The sequence below is a fragment of the Esox lucius genome, chromosome 12 (assembly GCF_011004845.1).
Source record: "Esox lucius isolate fEsoLuc1 chromosome 12, fEsoLuc1.pri, whole genome shotgun sequence".
NCBI classification, from domain to species: Eukaryota; Metazoa; Chordata; class Actinopteri; order Esociformes; family Esocidae; genus Esox; species Esox lucius.
Genome location: NC_047580.1, coordinates 26,221,034 through 26,245,896, shown reverse-complemented (window position 1 = coordinate 26,245,896; position 24,863 = coordinate 26,221,034). Strand labels below are relative to the sequence as shown.

Sequence of the window (24,863 nt, the reverse complement as noted above, 5' to 3'; positions counted from 1 at the left end):
CTTTTTCATGGAAATGATGTGGTAGCACCCAGGTAAGTGGGCTATGGCCCTGCAGGGCAGACATGCTATGTTAGTTAACCAGTGCAATGGAACACTAACAACTGTTCAATTAGTCCAATTAATGCGCCTGTCACATGCTCCACCCAGAAGGGGGTCGGCTGGGATGCACCTGAACCAGCCTTTAATCCCGGGACAACATTGCTGGTTCCAGGAACCCATCCAAACCAAATGTTGATTTTCCCCCAGAGCACAGAACAGTGAATAGAATCAAATAAGACCACAGCACATACAGTACTGTTACCACATTTACAAGACTGGAGATACAGTACTGTTACCACATTTACACGACTGGAGATACAGTACTGTTACCACATTTACAAGACTGGAGATACAGTACTGTTACCACATTTACACGACTGGAGATACAGTACTGTTATCACATTGACACGACTCGAGATACAGTTCTGTTACCACATTTACACAACTGGAGATACAGTACTGTTACCACATTTAGACGACTGGAGATACAGTACTGTTACCACATTTACAAGACTGGAGATACAGTACTGTTACCACATTTACACGACTGGAGATACAGTACTGTTACCACATTTACACGACTGGAGATATGACTACAGTACTTACAGTACAGTTGGGCATGGATAGTCGAATATAATACCCAAAATAAAAATTTAGTATTCCAGTGTTTTCAATTTTGCCCTCATTTTTTTTTTACATAATACATTTTTGATTGAAATGAGCCTGAATAATATTTTTCTAAATGCTATTAAAATCTCAACCTCAACTTTTCACATATGAGGATACACCGTGACATTTAAAAGAAGCATACGTTTTTAAGTCATTTTGATAACATGCACTCCCAACAGTGGCCAGATGATTCCGACCGAAGACATGCAGACATGTTAAAGGTAGTACCAGATCTACAGTTAGCCCAGCTGAGAACAGACACCTCAGGTTTCAGGCTCAGTAGTCAATCCCCTGAGTCAGTACTAAGGAGCAGCGACAGTAAACCTATATTCCCAGAATCCACTTCCCTCATCCAGGGTCTCTTACAGAATTGATTGAAGGCCTAACCAGGAAAATCCTCATTGAGTGTTTGCTGAGGGCTCTTTAACCTCTCCTCTAACGAGGTTATGTTTTTCTACTTATTGCTCTGCCTCCATCCCTGCCTGGCAAAATCAGTGGAGGCTGATGGCTGGCTAGGGCGTGTGCTGGCGGGGTCCGGATGTGAGGATTGCACCCCACGTAAAATACGCCCAACCAAGGAATGTTAATCTTGTGAAATGTAGTCCCCAGAATCATAACTATATGACAATCGTCCCAGACAACTGTGACGTTTGATCATGCTATCAGGGTGACGCTATCTCTTCATAATGTGATGCTAGTTAAAGTGATCTGCTGTCAGTTAATCAACTGTTAGGGGGAAAGAAAATCACAATCTTTTAACACCGGTTGATTCTGTTCTAGAGGACATTTTTAAGCCTTGGACCTTATTACTCTGTAAATCTGAGGTGTTTTTAGAGTTGGAGTTGGTGGTTATTGAATGGGCCACACACCCTCATGACCCCCCCCCCATCCATGTCCAACACCCTCCTCCCTTGACCCAGTTGGTTTCTACTCAGGTGAACATCCAACTCCTGATCATACAGTCCCTCCAGGGCAGAGCTCCTTGCCACCCAGGGGCAGACAGACACTGGCTCTAAAGCCCCTGACGAACACAGACCTGACGCACTCCAAACGAAAACACACTGGGAGTGTCGTGTGCCGTCAAGGTGACTGACATCAGGCGAATGTTCGAATGCTTCCGTCCATCGCGAACTGTTAACCCCTGCTCCTACATCTAGCCCCTACTGAAACGTGCAATTTCACCGGTGCTGGTATTCCTTTCTTAACCATGCTCCACCACAATCCAGGAACTGAGCTGGGAAACAGCAGAGAACAGAGAAGAGGGGGAGTGTTGACAGAATGGCGAAGCGGTAGAAAGAGGTGTGTGTGTTTGTGTGTCTTTGTTTATTCGTTAGTTTGTTTGTATGCATACGTGTGTGTGTGTGTGTGTGGGTGAGTGTTTGTCGGGGGGGGGGGGATTCTCTGGGAAGGGAGCCAGTCCAATTACAGGCAGCAGTGCATCCCAGGACTGGGTCCTACATCCTTCAGCTGAACTGAAATTCACATTTCAACAATCTTTATCTCAGCTTCAACTCACTGTCTTCTACCCCTCCCTCTATCCCTCTATCCCTCTATCCCTTTTCTCCCTCTCTCTCTGTTCCCCTCCCTCACTCCCCTTTTCACAGCAGAGACCACATTATGTGAATATGAGGCCCCAGTACTGCTAAGCCTTGTCACCTCAGCTACCAAGCGTCCTATCCTGTAAACCTATAGCCCTGTCCTGCTGTGTAGATCTCCGCAGCTCTGCCCCAGCCGGGTCCCCATGGCCTGCTTGGCAGCACCTTATCAGCCTGCTGCAGTGGGAGAGGGCGGAACAGAAGCTGGGTCTGGGGCTGCACTGGGCCGGTTCCTCAACCCAGGTCCTCCAGGACCCCCTGCCTGGGAGAACCCCGTAAAAAAAAGAAACTCTGTAACACAGCCCAGCCCTCTCTCTCCCCTCTCAACTGCCCTTCTCCTCTCTCTCCCCTCTCCTCTCTCTCCCCTGTCAACTGCCCTTCTCCTCTCTCTCCCCTCTCAGCTCCACCTCTCCTCTCTCTCCCCTCTCCTCCCCTCTCAACTGCCCCTCTCCTATCTCTCCCCTCTCAGCTGCCCTTCTCCTCTCTCTCCCCTCTCAGCTGCCCCTCTCCTCTCTCTCCCCTCTCAGCTGCCCTTCTCCTCTCTCTCCCCTCTCAGCTGCCCCTCTCCTCTCTCTCCCCTCTCAGCTGCCCCTCTCCTCTCTCCCCCCTCTCAGCTTCCCTTCTCCTCTCTCTCCCCTCTCAGCTGCCCTTCTCCTCTCTCTCCCCTCTCCTCTCTCTCCCCTCTCTCTCTCTTTGTTATCTATGCATCAGGGTGCACGCCCCCAACTAGCTGAACATACAGCCTTTTGGCCTTTTCTCTCCAAGCCAGGCAGTCAGTGAAGCAGCCAGACAGTCACCCAGCCAGGCAGGCAGTAAGGCATTGGAGTGTGGAGCGGTGTCTCTTGGTGAGTCTCCTGATAGCCTGGTTAATTCCTCCCCTTGCTATGGTAATGGTTACTGTGGTTACAGTCATGGTGCAGTGGTTGAGATGGCACCAAGCAGCGTCCAAGGCTCAATTTGCATTTTTTTACATTGAGGATGAGACAAGATGTGATAAAAAACACATACCGTTAGTAAGGTGGAGGTAGATAAAAAAGGACGCACCAGAATGGAAAACAAAAGCGTTCTACTGTTTTATTTAACGTATCAACGTAGAAAAAAGTTACTCAAACAAGAAAAATCATGCTCAATGGGTCTCATTCAATTCTACACCCAGATTGGGGGGGAAATCTATTATGAATACAGAGATGAAGTAACCAAAATACACCAGCCCCATTTGTAAAGGGTCCCAGGGGCCACCGAAAAAGTGGGCTGACCTTACCACTAGCAATTTAGGATGACAGTAATTGGCCAGTCCAATGAATGCGGTTATAGTTAGCCAGAAGTATTCACCTTTCTCTTTGTTAGGCCCGATACGAATACAACAAGCCAGCTAACGTGTTCAGCACTTGTTCTACAGGATTTGAACACGTTATCTAGCTGTCTCGTTTGCACTTGTGAGCATTGTCAGCCCTATTAGCAAGCAACAATGGACCACAGCTAACATGTCCACCGGTATACTATGCGAGCAGCACAATGACGGCATATCAGCTGTCAGCTTTTTAAAAAGAAGAATTATTTATGGTGGTTATTTCTTTTTTTCATTATGGTTTTCATCCATGACTGTTGGATACAGTGTTTTACTGTAAGTGTGCCAGCCATTCGAATGCATTCTACTGTCTTGTGTCCCCCAATTATCCTCTTCCTTTCACTACGAGTGACAGCTGTTGTTTTTGGGGGGACAAGATCTGTTCTGGCCCGTGTGATGGAGACCCAGGCTGTCACTCAGGCTGTGACAATTCCCAGAGGGGAGGAGCCAAGCTGCAGCCGACAAATCCCATAATCTGCAGTCATCCAGTCCAGATCCAGGAGCATTGACAGATGATACCCGCCGCCGCCATGACAACTGATCGCATTTATAAGGTATAGCAATTTTCCAGATGCCCGAGTAACTCTACATCTCAATGACCTACATCATTTACATATAACCAGGCAACCTCAAAGGCAGCCAAACACAGGCCGTTCTTCTAGATTGCACACATAATTTGTCTGTCAAATTCTTTCACTGCTCTTTCATTTGAATATCAAAACAGAGCTGGCTGTGTAATGTCAGGTTAACCATTCTAACATGATGAAGTAGACTACTACACTCACCGCACAACCTGTTCCATTTTCTCCATCGCTCAAATCTCTCCATGCATAATATCCGCCTGATCCACAAGGTGGTCTAAATCCAAGCCTAGTTTTGATTGCTCTGGGTTGATACGTGTCACGATTAGAGGACCGTCGGCCCTCAATTAATCCTACAGTCTGGGGCCCGGCCGCCTATCCAAGTGTCATTTCTATTCAACATGCTATTTTGCTATTTTTCAAACTCGGGAATATAACTTTAACTAACAGCATTGTCTGGCCTCTCTGGCAGGCGGGTAGCGGGAAAGCAGGCGGGTAGCGTCGTGTGCCTGATCTGTCGTGCCTCCTTCCTCTCGCTGGGAATATTGAACGGAGAAAGGTGCCTATTAAAATTAATGGGCCAGTAGAGGTTATTCAGTATGGCCACCAATGTGAACAGAGCTCATTCCACCAGGGGAACATAATGAACAGGAGAGAGGAGCGACACCACCCACACCCCCGTTCACCGCAGCCACCCGTCACCCCTGCCCACCTGCTCAACTGTCACGGGACCAGACATATTAAATATTGGGGAGAATGGTGTCTTTTGTCCTTAGCACCATCCATCCATCTCCAGGCGGTGTTCCTGGAATAGCATCACTTCACAGTGTCTGAGTGTCAGAAGACAGTTTTCTCTGGCCAGGCATTCAACACTGATAAAGTGGTTCACAATCTCGTTAAATGGACCTTGATCTAGAACTTGGCTTCTAGACCAAAATAGCTAGAGGACAAAAGTCAATGAACGAGCCAGGAGAAGGAGTGGTCGACGGCATATGGTCCCTAAGAACTGTAAGTCACAATATTGCAATTTCAAGACATGCTTGACCATAACTGACCAAGCCGGACCATAACTGATCAAGCCTGACCATAATTGACCATGCCTGACTATGACCGCAGAGGACTGCTGGCAAGTGACCATAACTAATGCTAACAGACCATAACTTCTGCAAATTGGCCTGTTTGTAGGTGACCACAACAGCAAAGAACTGTTGGTAAGTGAGAATAATTGCCGGTAACTGATCATTGACTGCCAGAAACAAACAGTAACTGTCACTGACCTTCTTGAGGCGTCCACTCCTGGTGCCGACGAATGCCACACAGTATCCATTGTAGACATACGATGTGACGGAGGTCATGCGATCACGGGTCTCAGTGTAGAGGGTGTGTCCTGTCACCAGCTGAGAACCACCAAGGGGCTGGTTAATGTCCAGACCGCAGAAGGAGTCATCGATGGGCACCGGCTGGAACAAACAAGTAAGGGAGGTTAGATCTGGAGGGGGAGGAGGAGGGAGGGGCAGCAAGATCAAAAGAGAAAGGAGGTTCTAGATGGAGAAAGTAAAGATTCTAGGAGGAGGGGGTGAGGATTCTAGGAGAGGGTGACACCAGAGAAATTGAAGGTTCAAGGAGGGGAGAGGGTAAATATTCTACTCAGTGAGAAACTGAAAAAACAGTGACATTGAATTTAGTTTTTCAGAGAGGGAGTGTGGAGGTTGTAGGAGGTGAAGGAGAACTGGTCCAGAGAGGTGGAGGTGTTCTAGTGAATCCCAGCGCGTCCTGTGGCAGCCAGGCAGACAGATGCTGTCTTTCTGTTCCACTAGGCACACATGTCTCGACTATGCTCGACTCCCCCTGCCTCATTACACAGCGATATGATCAGGGCAGGGGCACGACAGCAATGCCTACTAAGTAAGGCTGATAGCAAACAGGTAAATAAGGACATGGATAGGATGGACATGGAGACAATAACTGGAGAATCTGACATGCCCATCCAAGAGAAAAATGACCTGTCAGAATGCCTGATAAAATATTGTCCTCAACAGGAATCGGTGGAGCTATGCTAAATCCCGACGACACAATCGCAATAGTTCAAACTTAATTCCTTTTGGAAGTCGACGTCGCGTCACATCAGAGAAAGGAGGGGCTAAGCTCCAACCCTGGTGGGATCCAGGTCAGGGCGGAGTGTGAGTGGCAGTGGCAGTGGAGGAGGGACGGTGGCCTCAAAGTGCCATAAAGAGTAAAGGGAGACGGGCAAATGAGAGCTGGGGGTGGGAGGAGCATCATTCAGTGGTCTATGGACAGACACAGACAGACAGACAGACAGACAGACACATACAAACACTGACAGACTAACACAGACATACACAGACAGACACAGACGGCCGGACGGCCATAAGCAGACAGATCACTGACAAAGACAGACACAGGCGGCTAGACAGAAACATACCTACAGACAGATCACTGACCCTGACAGGTCACTGACAAAGAGCCACTCCAGCTAGCCGCAGGAGCTGTGGCAGTCCACCCTCCCTTCCCTTGGTACATGCAAAGCATCAACAACAAGCTCTGCCTTTCATAAACGGAGCGAAAAGCCACTACGCTGATGGGTATAAACGCCACAGCCGCATAGACACACCCCCTCAGCCCACGCAGAATAAACGCCACCTCCCTCTATTCACAGCTCTCAGAATAGCATGGATGGAGCGGAAGTACACTCCACTGTGAAATGGACGAGGCAGGGCTCAGTCGTGTTGATGTTGTTTAAAGGTAGAACGTGTCGAAAATGATTAGAGCTGGTTTAGGGTTCAGCGCGCGGTGGCCCTATCGGGGGATCTACGTCTGTCACTGACTGAAAGAGACAGTCTCAATCTGACAAGAGATCTATAGCGGGAGCTATAAAAAGACAGTGAGAAGCTAGCATCCGCGTGCCTGTGTCAAACACTGTAACTCATCAATGATCACTCCGACTCAGACACCAAGCCAACAGTACATCTGAACCGTTTAGAAGATGTTCACTTAGAAGGCCTGGATGGAAACGTTAATCCCTTTGTGGTCGTGTTTCCCAAAAGGCAACTTCATATGGGTTTTTGGGTTTACTGTTGATGTTTTACTCCCTACATTATTTCACCCATCCGCCAAAGGACATATATCTTCGTTCCATTTTCTATTTTTGAATCAACTTTGTTTAGCATTCATTTACAGATTTAATTAACATTGTGTTACACCACAGTAAAAATATCATTATAAACAATACAAGGTAGTGTTGATACGTTCACATTAAATTAAAACCTACATTCACTCCATATAATTACATACATAAACTTGCACTGCCAGAAGCGGATGCATGTGCACTGGCGTGAACAATAAATGGCTGATTAGCCATTCACACGGTCTCCCTCGACCTCCTGACCTCTCGTCCCCATGACTACGCCAAGAGCAGTCAGGGCTAGGAGACAGGGATGTGTACAGCACATAGGTCCCGTTTCCTCTCAGGACACTGACTGACAGGCCCGAATCAATAACGGCTCCACTACTGACACATGCTCCGGACACCAGAGTCAGGAGGCTGGCTGAATAAGCAGCAGTGAGCTGAGAAACACCGTGGGGCCTGTCAGAGTGGTTCCTCCACGCATACAGAAAGGTAGTAGTGTTTGGTGTGACACGAAATGCTGCTTCACACTTCACACACAAACAGAGCGCAAAACCCTGTACACTGTCTGTTCCAAAACATAAGCCTGAGTAAACTATGAAAAGAGCCTTCGAGGTTTGCATGAACTGTGTAGCAAGCCTGACAGCAGAAAGTATAAGGCTACTCACTTTCATTTCAATTCATTTGAGGATTGTTTACATTAGCGTATTACGTACCATAGCACTGGTTACTTTAAAATATGTATTTTTGTGTCTTTAGAAACCAGTATTCACCCTTCTTGAGAGAGATCAAAAGAAACAAAAACCAAGGTTAGCATTCCCAAGGATTTATCAAGCAGAGTTTTTTATCCATTGATGTCTATCTACATCGTACATTAAATACGGTTGATTTATTGTCTAGACCTTGACAGACAGACAGCAAAGAGTCATTACGTTCCTTTCTTTGTTAGTCGTGCCAGCCAGTAGACCCGTTTCCTTAATTGGCCAGCAGAGAACCGAGAAGGGAACGGTTCTGGAAGCCTGTGAAATGTGGAACATTCTAACGGTGTCTGTAGGAGATAATGTAGGAGATAATGTAGGAGATAATGTAGGAGGTCTGAGAAGTGAACAGGGTTCCAGTGGGGATTCTCCTGGGCCAAATTACATCTGATTTGACTCCTGCTTTAACTCCCACACTGAGAGAGGACGCCACTGTAACACCTCACTTTCTCATTCTCTCTTGATAATGCTCTTTCTCTACATATACTCTGGTCTTCCCCCTTCCTCTCTCCCCTATTGGTGATTTCCAAAGTATGGTACCGGCTCGCCTCGACTCTACCCACTTTGGGAGCTTTTCCACTGCATGGTACCAGCTCAGCTCGGCTTTTTTGCTTTTCCACTGGCCCTCCACCAGCAAAAAGTTGGGATAGTACCTGGTACCAGATACTTGTTTTAGTACCTGCTCGTCGAGCTTCCAAATGAGCTGAGGCGATACAAAAACGTGACGTGAAAAAACGGAAGACTTCTGATTGGACAAGAGTGATTGAAAGCGGGTTAGCCGTCCAATGTCAGAGAATGTTTTCATAACGAGATCGGCGCTTCTGTGCCAGGAGTCCTTGCATTTAAATGGGTTAATTTCAGTGCCAGTGCATAGGATCAGACTCGTAATTTAAGCAGTCGTATTTTCCCAAAACTCCTCTCGGTTTGGACCTACGCACTGGCGTTGAAATCAACTTGTTATCCCTGTGAGACACACAAAACGCGCTGTTTTTGTAACCTACAAAAAGACCTTGTCTTTTTCCTCCACCGGCTTTTTCTATAGGCTAACTGGCATACATTGCACTGGTCAAAGTAGTAATGTCAAGCCAAACAGAAGCAGCCTACCAAGCTTTCTAACCATTTTTGCAATGTATTAATACCAAAGTTAATGCTCATGCGTGTTTCCTCGCTACTACCGGTATAAATGCTGCCTTGTGTAGCCTACAGTAGGCTACTCTTCAGTCAGTCGGCGTGGTATTATAGCCGGCAATAAATAAAGCAATTATTTATACCTTTTAATCGAGATGGAGGGGTTATGAAGGTTGTTTTAATTGTGTTGGCGTTGAAATGTTTGGTGTATACTCTTAAATCTAACAGAACATTGCAGTTACGTCATCTTTTATAATGCAGGGCGATAATTCTATTCAACCTTTTTAATGTTTTTCAAACATGGTCTGTTATGCAGATTTAGTTTACTTTTGATTTGCCACATTCAAAGCTTGTCAATTTAAAAGACAATTGATGGAGTTCTTTCCAATATATTTTCCTGTTCCCTGCAGGGTTTACATTAGTCGGCAAATGCTGACCTTTCGCTGGTATTAGGTGTATGATATCTCCATTGTTGTTCCCGTGTGTGTCGCGTTGGAGGGGGAGTCATGGCAGTTTTCCTGTGATGTCACTATGGGCGAGTACCACGTACTATCTGCAGCGGAAAAGTAGAGGCGAGTAGAGTCGAGCCTGAACCATGCAGTGGAAAAGCGCCATATGTGTCTTTATCTCTCTCCCGGTGGTGCTAATGAAACAGCACAGCCCAGGCCCCAGATAACTTATCCCACTCCCTGACAGTCACCTCTGACACTGCACTAATGGGGAATCTAGTAATGTTAATAGAAGCGGTCAATAGGGCCCCCCGGGGGCTATCACAAAGGCAGCCATACACTTCTGATCTCACTGGGGATATCATTAATAAGTCAAAAAGTATATAATCCTCTTCATACACCCAAACCTTTCCCTGGACTGCAATGACACAACATGCAGTCATTACCACGCAAAGACACACACAAAATACACACAGGGACAAGTTGCACCCAAAGGCAATCACCAAAAAGCCTGCCTAGCCTATAGCCTGGCGCACACACACGTGCGCTCCTTACAAAGTCATTAGTGTTCATAATTCCCCTTTTAATTCATATTAGCAATTAAAGAACAAAGACTCAGAGGAGGAGGCAGGACGGGGCTCACAGGACTGAATTAAAATGAAGAAACCTGACTGTGCCCGGCAAGATGTTGCAGCAGATATCTGGCCTGGCATTACACGACCAGAATTACTGAGGGTCCTGGACGCCATGTGATTTAGCTGCTGCCACGCTAACACAAGCTGAGCTTGCACGCACTCGCTCTCTTTCCCTCTGGTGTTTTCTTGTGCCTTTCGCTCTCAATCGCACCCCCCTCCTACCAGGGAAAAGCATGTTTATTTGGATATTATCACTTTGATGGTTGCCAAAGAAAACAAACCCCCTCCTTAAATTGTGTCCGTCATTCAGATAGTCTTTAATGTCTGCTCCCCCCCCATCAGAGCTGCAAAACAATTATGTCTAATTACATGTAGTGTGAGAATAATCTGATAACGGGAAGTCGAGTCGCAGCCCTGCAAACTAGAGCAGTCAAAGGCAGTTATCTTGATTGCCTTGTTTGTTGTTTTTATTTGTGTATGCATCCACAGCCGATTGTCTTTCTGAAGTCTTAACCCCGTAGTTCCTAGGGTAGTTGGTTTGCCTGTTGTTTAATGTATTTAGGAAACATCCAAATCTGTTTTGTGCTAACATTACACTCCTTGAAATGAGCCTTATTATGCCAAACATGGAGTGACAAGGAATGAAATGTTAGCCAGGCTATTAGAGCTGAGATCTGCTAAGGAGTGGCTCTGTAAGCTATTACCAGTGCTAACCTCAGCGGCCAGGGGTAAATGTAAAATGTAATGAATTATTCAGCTGGCTTTTAATTTTGAACCAAGGCTAAACTAATGTCCCAAAGAAAGGGAGCAAACTGATTCACGTAAATCTATTTGTTACTTTCAGCTGAGGCGCGGACAGACAAATACACGGAATACGTTTCACTAATGTCGACAACGGTCTTGGCCTTGAAAAGTGGGGCGAGATGAGAGTAGAGGTGCTGTCATTTGTTTGTGACGACGGACCATGATGCTAAGTCACCCATATTAGGCACTGGGGGATGATCAGAGATGCACCATATACAGTGTGTGTGTGTGTGTGTCTGTACTTGTATAACATTCTGTCCTATCAGTGTGTGTTTCTGCGTGTGTGCAGGTGTCTCCTGTGTGGCTCACCGCTTTAGTGCACTGCACGTCTTTGCCCAGCAGCCAGTTGAGCTCCAGGTTGCCCTCTCCCTGGTAGCAGGACTGAAGGCGCTCCTTGATGCGGGCGTTGATGTCCTTTATGGTGAACACACAAAGCGCCGAATCATCTGGCGGCCTGTGGTACTGTTTCTGGCCTTTCGAGAACACGGTGAAGAGCACGTCGTCCGTGGCGCTGATGTTGAGTGAGGCGGCCAGCACGCGGCCTGGCTTGGACAGATAGGCGGCCTGCAGGAGACGGTACTCCACACCGTTCCTCACGCAGCCCACGGGCAAGGACACGTACGAATGGAACTTGTGGTCGTCCTTGCAGAGACGGACGATGCGCGAGGTGTAGAAGAGGTCATTGGATGAGCCACCGGACGACATGCTGTTCTCCGGGGTCTCGGGCTGGACGGTCAGGAAGTAGACGAAGGAGCCGCTGGCAAAGCCGTAAACGTAGTAGATGTCAAAGTGGGACACCAGGGCCAGGGTGTCCGATGGGATCTTTATCAGGGATGAGACAAAGTCTGTGTGGAGCTCGTAGTCCAGCATGGCTGAGGACTCCGGGTCCCGGGGGAGTTTGCGGCTGGAGATGGTGGGGAAGTAGTCCTGCTTACCATCAACCGCTGTCCCGATGAAGAGAGTACCATCCTGGCCCTGGGAAGGCACGATCACCCCATACATGGTGCCCGTCTGGTTGACGCTGGAGAGGTAGTGCTCTTTCTTATGAGACGGTTCCACCAGGATGAATAGGTCATCCAGGCGCAGCAGCTTGCACACTCCCTGGTAGAGGCTCCCACAGGCCAGCAGACGGTTCTGGCTGTAGTCTATGAGGAGCAGCTTGTTGACGTTGTTGGTAGAGGTCAGGGGTTCGGTGCAGGGCTGGACGATGAGCGGCGGGTAGCAGGCCTTGTTGTCGTCCGCAGGGCCCGTGTTGTGCGACACCAAGAGGGTCAGGTTAGCTGAGACCTTGTAGATGCGGTTGACCGCTCCGATGTAGAGCGCCCCCGTTTTCTGGTGAACCGTCAGGTGGTTGAAGGCCCACTCTCGGCGCTCTGGGTGGAGGCTGCTGAAGGTGGTCTGGCTTTGGCACACCGTGGTGGCGACAGCTAACAGCCACAGAGCCAGCATGGCCGGCACGGCTCCACGACAAGGGCCCGCCGGGGAGGTCCTGCCGCTGTATCGAGTGACCCGCCACGACCGCCGACCCTCCATGTCTCTAGGGGCGTGGCAGTGAGGGAACGGCAGACTAAACAGGAGGACGACGAGGAGGAGGAGGAGGAGAAGGAGGAGTGGGAAGGAGGCGAGGCTACCTTCCTCTTTTTCTTCTCAAAGGCGAGGTGGAAACTTGTATCGTCACCAGGGTCTTCACATGTTTCTGGAAGAAAGGACAGAGAAAGATAGGGGATGAATGAAAAGGTTTGCCCATCCTGACTCAGTCAAAGGGGAACTGATAATGCTGATGGAAAAGGCACTTCATTCAGTAACTGGCTGCTTCTCGAGAAGGGTGAAAGTTCACCCTCACCACGGCGATCAGTTACGGACCAGCAGAATGGATGCTGACAGAAGACAATGGCAGGAAACCTTTATTGCCACATTCCAAAGGAGTTGCTGGGAGAGATAGGTCTGATGGGAAAGGGAGCGAGGTGCGACTAACGGACATGACCTGAGTCATTGTCCTGCTGCCGAACTACCTCATCAAGTCTCAGCGACTAATAATCAAAATAGTTATAGTACTTTCCAAGGACCCCCAAGGACTAAGACAGTGGGTTTCTAAGAAAAGCACAAACCCTCCAACTACAACTCAGGAATGTCTCCTGAGGATGGCCTGTAATGAGTCATATTACTTAGTGTCATCTGGAGAAGCACACTTTAGGGAAGCACACATCAGGGAAGCGCACATCAGGGAAGCGCACATCAGGGAAGCGCACATCAGGGAAGCACACTTCAGGGAAGCACACTTCAGGGAAGCACACTTCAGGGAAGCACACATCAGGGAAGCACACTTCAGGGAAGCGCACATCATGGAAGCGCACATCAGGGAAGCGCACATCAGGGAAGCGCACATCAGGGAAGCGCACATCAGGGAAGCACACTTCAGGGAAGCACACTTCAGGGAAGCACACATCAGGGAAGCACACATCAGGGAAGCGCACATCAGGAAAGCGCACATCAGGAAAGCGCACATCAGGGAAGCACACATCAGGGAAGCACACCAAGGATGTGGTCTAAAATCAATGGAGCCACTTTTTTAATACTTAAATAAAAGGAATTTGAGATGTCATGGTTAAAGAAAAACAAGGAAAGAGGAAGCTAAAAATGTCATGACATTTAAAGATATTTTACAGTCTTAAATATGAGGAACCTATAAGCTAAAGTCGGCCTTCCAACCTTTTTTCCCAAAGGTATTTATCAGTCATGTTACAGATTCTTTTTTTCAGTTTTTAGTCTAAATCGTTGTAGATAATTTATTATAACATTGCATATTTAATTGAAATTACCAAAAACACTATGTTTAAACTGTCCCTCATGAAAACCACCCCTAGGTTGGATCCTCTGAGACAGAGAAAGACTTACAGCATGGCTAAAAACACAAGGAATTATAAATACATGCAGCTCAGATTCCCCTAAACATAATTCGGGATTAGCATTACCATGTGACTTCCGTTCCACAGCCTCCTCCCAATTTCCCTGCTCCATTCATGTACCTCATTTCCAATCTGATTGTGAAACACACATCAAGGAAGGTTTGTAATTTAAGGAACGATGCTCTGCAGAATGGCTGCATGGGTCTCACCTCCTCCACCATGTTAGAAATCTACAGGGGGAGGGGGGGGGGGAGACCCTCTTCACAGGTTATCCCCGGGAGTTAATTACGGTGCTTGGTAGAGGGGAGGTCTCCAGGATCTTATTACTAGAACAAAGTGAGAACAAATTGGGAGCCAGATCCTCTGCTTAAACCCCCCTCCCACCCTTTAAAGGACAGTCTGTTTTACCAGGATCTGATTATATGAATTATTATTATTATTCCTCTTAGTGTTCTTTATACACCGGCTGACACCGTGACATCCTGCTGGGATTAATCAGTGGCCCCAGAACAGGACACCGAAGACATGCGCAGCTCACCCTACTGTCGCTAATCTCACACTCCCACATCACTGTTATGTGAGAAGGGGCATGAGTTACATCGGGCCAATTCCATCCGGACCAAACAACACCACGCACTTAGGGGTTAACAAGTGGAGACAATGGCAGCCACGGCGCAGCACATTCTCAAATCAAGGATGATCAGGCGTAGCGCTCCAACAAGGCTAATTAGTGAAACACTGGACGAGGTAGCTGGGGACCGTGCGCGCGCGCGCGTGTGTGTGTGTGTGTGCGTCGGTGGGGACGCCAAGGGGGTGAAACGTGTCGGACACAAGCCTACATCGTTTGCTACACTCCACATTTGCATTTGTCAGCAGCTAGTGAGGCAGAGAGGGGAGGACTGCAGGGACAGTCGAGCCAAGGGTGAGAACAGAGAGTTGTGGCTGGAATATTCAGCTGCTTCATTGAATCTGTCATTTGCATACCTCTGTATGAGGTAGGATATAGAGGAGGACTAGTGTTTCAGGAGTGTCTATATGAGGGAGGATATAAAAGATGCTAGTGTTTCAGGAGTGTCTTTATGAGGCAGGATATAGAGGATACCTAGTGTTTCAGGAGTGTCTTTATGAGGCAGGATATAGAGGATACCTAGTGTTTCAGGTGTATATATGAGGCAGGATATAAAGGATGCAAATGTTTCAGGAGTGTCTATATGAGGGAGGATATAAAGGATGCTAGTGTTTCAGGAATGTCTATATGAGGCAGAATATAGACGATGCCTAGTGTTTCAGGAGTGTCTATATAAGGGAGGATATAAAGGATGCTAGTGTTTCAGGAGTGTCTATATGAGGCAGAATATAGAGGATGCCTAGTGTTTCAGGAGTGTCTATATGAGGCAGGATATAGAGCAGTGGTTCCCAACTCCGGTCCTCGAGTACCCCCAACAGCACACATTTTTGTTGTAGCCCTGGACAAGCACACCCAATTCAACTTAATGAGAGCCTGATAATTAGTTGACAAGTTGAATCAGCTGTGCTTGGCTTGGGCTACAATGAAAATGTGTACTGTTGGGGGTACTTGAGGACCGTAGTTGGGAACCACTGATATAGAGGATGCCTAGTGTTTCAGGAATGTTTACATGAGGGGGGATATAGAGGATGCCTAGTGTTTCAGGATTGTATATATGAGGCAGGATATATACTGTAGGATGCCTAGTGTTTCAGGAGTGTCTATTTGAGGCAGGATATAGAGGATGCCTAGTGTTTCAGGATTGTATATATGAGGCAGGATATATACTGTAGGATGCCTAGTGTTTCAGGAGTGTCTATTTGAGGCAGGATATAGAGGATGCCTAGTGTTTCAGGAGTGTTTACATGAGAGGGGATATAGAGGATGCCTAGTGTTTCAGGATTGTATATATGAGGCAGGATATATACTGTAGGGTGCCTAGTGTTTCAGGAGTGTCTATTTGAGGCAGGATATAGAGGATGCCTAGTGTTTCAGGAGTGTCTATTTGAGGCAGGATATATAGGATGCCCAGTGTTTCAAGAGTGTTTACATGAGGGAGGATATAGAGAATGCCTAGTGTTTCAGGAGTGTCTATATGAGGCAGGATATAGAGGATGCCTAGTGTTTCAGGAGTGTCTATATGAGGCAGGATATAGAGGATGCCTAGTGTTTCAGGAGTGTCTATATGAGGCAGGATATAGAGGATGCCTAGTGTTTCAGGAGTGTCTATATGAGGCAGAATATAGAGGATGCCTAGTGTTTCAGGAGTGTCTATATGAGGCAGGATATAGAGGATGCCTAGTGTTTCAGGAGTGTCTATATGAGGCAGGATATAGAGGATGCCTAGTGTTTCAGGAGTGTCTATATGAGGCAGGATATAGAGGATGCCTAGTGTTTCAGGAGTGTCTATACGTGGGAGGATATAGAGGATGCCTAGTGTTTCAGGGTTGTATATATGAGGCAGTATATATACTGTAGGATGCCTAGTGTTTCAGGAGTGTCTATATGAGGCAGGATATATAGGAGTTCCAGGTGTTTGATATTATCTTCTGAACTACGTCAAATCTGTCCATCCCCTATTGTTTAGGCTGTCTATAGAGGAATCTAGACTTGTGGGGAGAGTATTAATCCCCAGCCCATAAACAGTGAGTTCCTCTGGGACTGTTTGACCGTAACGGTCTGTGGTGTGCTGGGCTGAGGTGTGGGAGGGGTTGGGCTGTTCCACTGTATCCTAGGAGGGTCACACTCAGTGGCGCACTCAGACATTTTTCATCGGTGTGGCCAGATGGGGCCACTGAAAATCATGGGGTGGCACACCAGAACCAAAAGCCATAACTGTATTTCAGGAATACCATTACGCTGTTGTAGTATATAGGCTAGTTGAAAACTCTGTCAATAGGAGAGTTAATGAATTGTATACTGACAAACTTGGGTTTCTCATTTTACAGTAAATGTTACTAATAATCTGGTGTGCCTAGACTAATACTGGTACAGTGAACATTATGTGTTCCACAACAATCCTGTTTTAATGTGTTACGTATCTGCAAATACATGCGTTAGAGGATTCATTGTTCTTCACATAGGCTATGCATTTGTTATTTTCTTTCACACAAACTATTATGAAAAATGTACATTATTAATTCGAATGAATAGTACCTAATGTAAGAAAATCAGATAGAAGCATATTATATGCAACAGTGGGGGGGGGGGGCTGCAATTGCATTAGGGTGGCCATGACCCCCCCTGGCCCCCCCATTGGAGGCGCCACCGGTTACCCTAGTGGCATGCTTATGCTATGCTACATGATGTATCAAAGGAGAGGTGAGGCTAGATTATTTGGCTGTATAAACTTGCAGATATGGATAGCTTGAGAGGCCTCCCGAGTTAGCCTGAGACACATTCTCCACAGAACGCCCCGGAGTTCAGCATGTGTGACAAGACAATGCTACCAGAACCGTGTCCAGTTACTGTGCAGATCACACTCATCGTTCTATTTTCCTGCGACTGACGGCCACATTCCCACGCGGTACGTCTCGGACATGACACTGTGTCAATTCTAACGCTGTGGAAACCAATCAATCAATCAATCAAATGTATTTATAAAGCCCTTTTTACATCAGCGGTTGTCACAAAACACCTGGCCTTAAACCCCAAGGAAACGACAACACAAACCAGATAAGTCCACCTAGCGTTTTTTTATTCTCTCTTTCGCAATGTAAACAAGCTCAATGTGTTTGGCAGTAAAATAACCCGGCTGTAAACCAGCACCAAGCCCCCTCCTCCAAATCCGCCTGTGCCAGCCATGTTTCATAGTTCTGTGGAGGCCGGCCCAAATGGCCTGGTGTTCTCTATGCAGGGCAATATGTTTCACCTCAGTCCTATGTAGCCAGGTCAGAAGCAGTGCTCATAGGGAACTGGGTGTCATTTGGGAGTCACCCCACAGTGTCCCCCCCTGGAGGTGTAATCAGGCTCCTGCTGAGGCAGCAGCTTTCCCCTGATCAAGACCCTCAACCTTTTGACCTTTAGGGCCTTCAGAAGGTAAGCAGCCCACCCACCTCCAACCCCCCAACCCTCCCCCGCCTATGTGGCCTGTGGTATACATACTGCAACCCATCCATCTCTCCCGCTCTCTCTCTGTCTCTCCTCCTCTCCCAAGGCCTGAAAATAATCTGTGCTTCCTTGTTCCCTGGTCTTGTTGAAGAAGAATGAGAACTGAAGTTGCAGGTGCCGTTTCCCAGGTTCGGCCCTGTACCCAATGCGGCAACATCAAGGAATATTAGACATTTCCACCTAATTAGCCCATTCTCCACTCGGTAGCCCACAACTCTTTGTAACATGCGGTGAGGGGCGTGAGCTTTTGAAAGGGTCCCAACAATATTGCTCATCATAGCGCCACCTTGTGGCCAACTGCACAGGACTGTGTCGACCGGAGCCATTTGCAATTCTTCCACGATCCCCCCTTCTATGCCGTACCGTCTCATTGGTTCCTGCACTTTCCTTTTCCCCAACATAAACTGAAAAATAACAATAACCCTTGCCTACAAATACAGAGGGGCTCCAGCAGCGTAAAAAAATAAAGAATAATGAGGGAAAAGTAGAAAAAAAAGGACTTCTCCAAGGTTAGCTGTTAATATAGCTACGGGGAAGAGAAGCAGTAGCAATGGAGCTTTGTCTCTGTTTATGTTGTTCTCTCCTCCTCTGCTGTTCTGGACGTGGAGGGACTCATTACGCCGACAACCAAGGGATTACAATAGCTAGGATTGCCTTCGCTTGTTAGTCCCTTTCTTGTTTGAAGCCCGTTTCTTTCTTATCATCCTAAAAGTCAGCCGTGGTGTGAAGCAACTAACATGTAGCGTAAGAGTTGAGGGGCGGGTGGATCCTGACCCAGTCACCTAACAGCCTAGGCCCGGAGAAGACAGCAGACAGGGAGTCTGAGTCTTTGAGCTAGCATTTGGGTGCCAGATTATAGACGTTGTCAACATTGCCTAGATTCAACTATCCTTTTTTTTCTACATTAAAGGGGTAGAATCGGCACTGTGCAGTACAAACGCCTCTTTTAATTCCTCTCCATCGACACCAGTTTAAAGCTACAGCAACACCGCTTAGTTCACTGCCACAGCAACACTGGCTTAATCTCCAAACCCAGACCCAAACGTTGTTTGCATGGATGCACACTGGCCAGCTACTTCATTTGTCTGCCACAAGAGACCGGCAGCAGAACGACTCCACATTGTACAGAGGCACGGTTGTCTCTGCTCACTGACACATTGAGACATCTGTTTTTCTACACAGGTCTTGTTTGTAGGTTAGCTTTTATTTGTTGACACCAGAGGTTGTAGTGATGCAGAACAGCGTATTGGCGTACTGACAAATGTCAGCTACCGTGGGGATTACATCGTCCCGCAGACAGGTCCCCACACAAAAGCCTTGGGATCGCTCAGAGTGCCGCGTGCCTGAACCTCTGACTGGATTCATCAATATGTCCTGTGATCATCAACCATCACATCTAATCAACTCTCCTTATCACTAGTGGATGGTGAAATATGCCTACGAACAGGTGAAAGACAGTGAGCCTACTGACACACAGAGACCAGGTGGCCTTCCAGTCATCCAGTGACGAGGCTAACAGTCAACTGCTGAAGAAGACCACAGCATGCCACTGTGTTTCAGAAGCTGAAGTGATCAGGGCTGTTTCCCAATTACAATGAAATGGAGTGGACGCGTCGCAGACTGAAAGGCCCGTTAGCATGCTCCTCTCAGAGCGGTTGCCTCTGACTGCCGGGCTAACCCGACAGGCCGCGCTGGCTTGAAGCACCTTGCCTGCTGTCTGGTTAGTCCCTGTGCACTGTGCTGTGGCATGCCCTGGTCCTTTTGCCCACACATTGGTGTTGCCCCTGGAATTGCAGCCACTGAGCGAGCTTCAGGGGCAGTGCAAGGCCATCAGCAGGCACTGGGAGTTAGGGAGCTGGATTGTGGCGGCTATGCTAATCTGTTGATTAAGTGAAGGGCCTGCCACAGAAGAAAAGCAAACACAATGACCAACAGAAGGCTAACAGAGTGCTGTGTGGACAGTTTAGCCTGGGCAAATGGTCCAGGGACACAGTGGCGGAATTCTTTCAGTAAGCGGTCCATAGCCTGGAATCCCTGTCAACCTGCTGGAAGACAGCATCCCCCTCCCCCTCCCTCTGCTTAGTGCCTCTTGACTATTTTCCTTCCCCCCAATGCTAAGCTCCTTAACAATGCAGCAAAAATTGTTTGATCTCCTAAATTCATATTTACAGACATTGTATTTTATGAGATAAAGAACTTAAACTGAAATCCGGTTACGGATTTAAATCCAATTAATTGTTGTGGGATAGGGAAATAAATGACATTCTGAATTGTCACGGCTCAGATTAATTTTGTTATTCCCTGACTGATTAATGTAAAGCATGAAATGTAAACGGTTAAATAAAATACTATCTAAAGGAGCCCATCTTGGTTTTAAAAAAAACAACAACAAATAAATAACTTGAAGACATAATTAAGAATAATTAGGGGGTTTATAAAATAAAGAGCCTGGATGAAAAAAAAACAATTCTGTCTGATTTTAAGAATCACAAACATCCGTCAGTGTCAGCCATTTGCATGTTGTATAAAAATAAGATGTTTTCATCTTTCCTAGGGCTTGTTTTGGGGTATGAGAAGAGATGATTAATGGGAAACGTCAGTTCATTGGTCTAAATTTCTCTGACATCAGCTGACATCCTGCAGGGGATTTGAGAGTACAGTACTTCTTCTGATTTTTCCCTTTCATTGCTGTGTAGCTGGACATCTACTTATAGTTACATAGTTATACATTCCTTTGTTTGTAAGCATCCGAAATGGAACCTTTTTCACTAATTGCGTGTACTTATTTTGGTCAAATGCATCACGTATGGTTGCATTTTGGATGCAGCCATTGAGCAGTTGTGGGGAGTGCTTCTGTGCCAGCCACTCTGTCAGGTTCCAATAACACGCTACCCATCACATGACATACATCCGGCCAGCTCGCCACCGTATCACAAGGAAATGACTCAGTAGAGAGGAGGACGAAAGGGATAACACCCTTACTGACCACAATACTAACCTTCTCTTTCCGGCACTGCAGCTGTTTTTGAGGGAAGTAACGTAGATATGTTCTTAAGTGAATTCCTTACTGTATTCCTTCCCAACTGTAGCTGTTATTTAAAATATACCACGATGGGCCACGAAATCAATGTGTGAGTAAGATGACTCCTAGTAATAAGCTAGGGGTGTGGCGGACATGGAGTTTTAGATGACTGTTACTGGTCAGCCAAATTACCATAGTCCCGGTTGTGTGAAACAAACAGTGGCTGAGTTTGTTTAAGGCTGTAGCATGGACTCTGAAATAAGCAAGGAGTTTTACCAAACAAGCTCTCTGTCTACAACAGCAGAACATGGACGAAACTATACATAACCCTTTCCTATTTCAGTAGCAGAGGAGAAAATATGTATATGCATTTTTTTTTTGTAAATGAATTGTGCCAAACCCATTTACAGTTCAACAAACACAACATGTACTGTATAATTTCCAGACAGATACAGCAATTTGACTAAATGCTGTTGTTGTTATTCATCATTAGACATGGCCACTGCTATGCTCCCGGCTACGACTAAACAGGCCTAGTGAGTTTAGCATAGCAAATGACGCTACAATCGTCCATGATTAGACAAACACTCTGGGCCACTGTAAGGAAACCCAGTCAAAGAGGGCGCTCCGCATCCAGTGACCAACGGTACTGCTTAACGACGGCCTGGGGCTGGCAATCTTACTGGCTGAGCGTACTGAAGCCAGTCACTCAGCTAAGTGACCAAGCACAGCGCTCTCTGTGATGTTATTACATCGATGAAGTAAGAGCACAGCTCTTCTTTAGGCATATCAAAGCCTATTAAAGTCCTCGTTTAGGTCTTCCGCGGAAGAAGCCATGTCCTTGTCAACACAACAGAGCAATTATCAGGAGTCAGCATTCATACGAGCTTTAGCCTCGAATGCAACAAGGGGCATGTGCATCTAATCTTTTCCTTTAAATCGCACCCTGCCGAGACTCAGTGAGGTACCACACCCCCCGCCCCGCTTCTCATTGCACTTGAATCTTTGTTTGAATAAGTGCTCAGTGGCGTTACGCCTCAAACCTCCTACAACGTCTTCAGACGGAGATTATAAAATCATTGTTATTCTAATGTCTTCTGTTACCCCGCCCACTGCACCCCTGCCAAACCACAGGCGGCGCGCGCGCGCAACAAACACAGGCGTGTAAAGGCACGACGCACGCGTACCCACAACCCCATCCCTCCTCAACGATGACAACCATCCACCAGTCACATCCATTTAGAACATCAATTGCGAGTTGTGGTTTCCAACAGACCGGCGGAAACACACAAACGGAGTCTTCTCATCCCAAGCTGTCTGTCAGACTCTCTGAGGCTCCGAGAAGGTTTCTATTAGCTAGACAGATTTCCATAAAGCCGAATTGTAAAGAGGGGTTGTATGAAGAGCGATGTGGAGGAGAGAGGGGAATCCTCCACAGACATGCAAAACAAACAAGCTGCGTGTCACTGGGGGCAACAGGATCAGATAGAGCTCTTCAGCTTGGGACGTGGGAATTCAATAAGGCTGTTTGATTGATGGCATACATGTTTTATCAATGGGGGTACACTTAACTATAACCACAACAAGTCACCTACGCTGTTTAACTCCCAGGCTATATATATACAGGGGTTGAAAGTAGCCCATGAATTTTATCTTTTCATTCATTAATGGAATGAGGGTCTACCACACTGGCTAGAAAAAGCTCTGTAGATCGGTTACTTACCGTTTACAGCAGCAAACGTTCCCTTGGTAGACGGCAGCACCAAATCATAGATGGTTGTAATGTACCATGTGCCAGAGATGGCATTGTCAGTGGCCAAAAAAAAGTTTTTTATCCAATTGTTTGATTAAACCAACCACCTCAGATATCAAACATGGATTTCGTCTCTGGTGCATACACTTCCCATCTGCAGCAGTAAGTTGCCCAGAAGTGGCGCCCGATTAGCAAGTGAGAAACAAAAACTAGTGTGAAACAAAGACAGATGTGCTCGTCAAAGGAAACGTAGGGTTGGGAGATTTCATCTGCAGTGGTTGCCAGCATCAAACAATTGGATTTCATACTTTCCTGAGCTCTCTTCGATGAACTATCCCCATTGCACCAGAACTGTCTACAGATGACAGATAGCAGACGATCAAACCCAGCTTAATACATGCTGCTTAAACAGGGACCGATGGCCAGGGTAAAACCTGTTGTTAATTCTGTCCAAATACTTTTGGACCTCTGAAATGGGATGAGCATCTACAAAACATCATTGATAATACATCTTGTAGATATTCACCCGGTATGGATGAAAAAGAAAGAAAGTCAAATTGAAGCTGACAGTTTACATGTTAAGCTTATGTATAACTTCAAACCCAAAGTGCTGAAATAAAGAGCCAAAACAACTACAAATGTGTCACTGTTCAAATACCTTTGAACATCACTGTATACTTCTGTGTTTCTTCCTCTGTTTCTGAAAGCTAGGGGAATTACACTCTTTAAGGGCATAAAAGCCTTAACTAGAATATTGATTTTGTTATCTAAAAATAAATTACACATTCAAAGCAATATAATTGCAGAAACCCTTTTCAATAGGGACACCTTGAGAACAACAGAGTCATTATTCAATGATCACACATTTGTAGTGAGTAATAAATTACTTTCTGACAATTTGTCATCAAATTAGTTATTCTCTGCATGTAATCCAATTAAAGGGAAGAGCTAGAAAGATTAATTAATGTACATTAATAAATAACTTGGTCCATATAAGAACTGCAGGAAAGGATCCTAACTAGGAAACAGAGCCTAAAGTAAGTTTGGGTTAACAATTAGATACCGAGTACTAAGGGCAGGAAGAGGCTCACTGGCTTGATTTGACTTGGTTTAGCAATTGTCTCTTTTGTGTACTGGACTGGAAAGAACAGCTCAATGTATTAGGCCTAATTAACATTCTATAAGGGTTGAGTGGATCGGGTCCAGCTAGCCTAGCTAACATCAGATTACATACTAACTCAGTGGACTGGGCCCAGCTAGCCTAGCTAACATCAGATTAAAAACGACAGTACCTCAGTGGACTGGGTTAAGCTAGCCTAGCTATAACTTCAGATTATACTAACACACTCAACCCAACATTCTGTCAAATAATCACACCCAAATCCCTGTTAAGAGCTACCATATCAAGCTGCTACTGGGCCGAACGGATGAGATTACTGATTACTTTATCATTCCAGCAGTAAGCAAACAGGCAAGCACTAGACTCTATTTTGTATATAGTGCACTACGTCTGACCAGAGTTCTTGTCAAAAGTAGTGCACTATACTATATTTAATAGGATGCCATTTAGTAAGAAGCCATGGGAAGGGAGCTAACTAATGAGCAGGACCAAATTAAAAGGGGCCATAAAGTCACCAGCCCCACGTGACCATCATCTTTCTAGTAATGATTAGAGTACAGCTGTGGCAGCCAAACAGAGCAGGATGGAGAGAAATAAGGAGAAAGATGGAGACTGAGGGAAAAGGAAAAGAAAGGAGGAAGGAGGATAACAGGAACATTTAGATGGGAAAGAAAGGGGGGGGGGGTGAGAGAAAGTGAGAAGGCCAAAGGTTTGAATAGGTTAGAAAGGCAGAAGGACTGGGAGAGTTGTTAAAACAGCAACCGCTGGAATGGGCACATATACCATTATCTGGA

At 46.4% G+C, this 24,863-nt stretch overlaps 1 protein-coding gene across 4 annotated transcripts in view; it reads right to left on the bottom strand.

Moving 5' to 3' along the window:
- Positions 1-24,863, bottom strand: part of plxna2 (plexin A2) — a 224,199-nt gene that overhangs the window by 179,885 nt on the left and 19,451 nt on the right. For all 4 annotated transcript variants that reach the window (XM_034295893.1, XM_034295896.1, XM_034295894.1 and 1 more), the window contains exons 2-3: positions 11,461-12,847; positions 5,510-5,692 (exon numbers count right to left, since the gene is read on the bottom strand). In XM_034295893.1, the coding sequence (XP_034151784.1) occupies positions 5,510-5,692; positions 11,461-12,684 (1,407 nt within the window). In that variant the 5' untranslated portion in view covers positions 12,685-12,847. The remainder of the gene's footprint in view (positions 1-5,509; positions 5,693-11,460; positions 12,848-24,863) is intronic.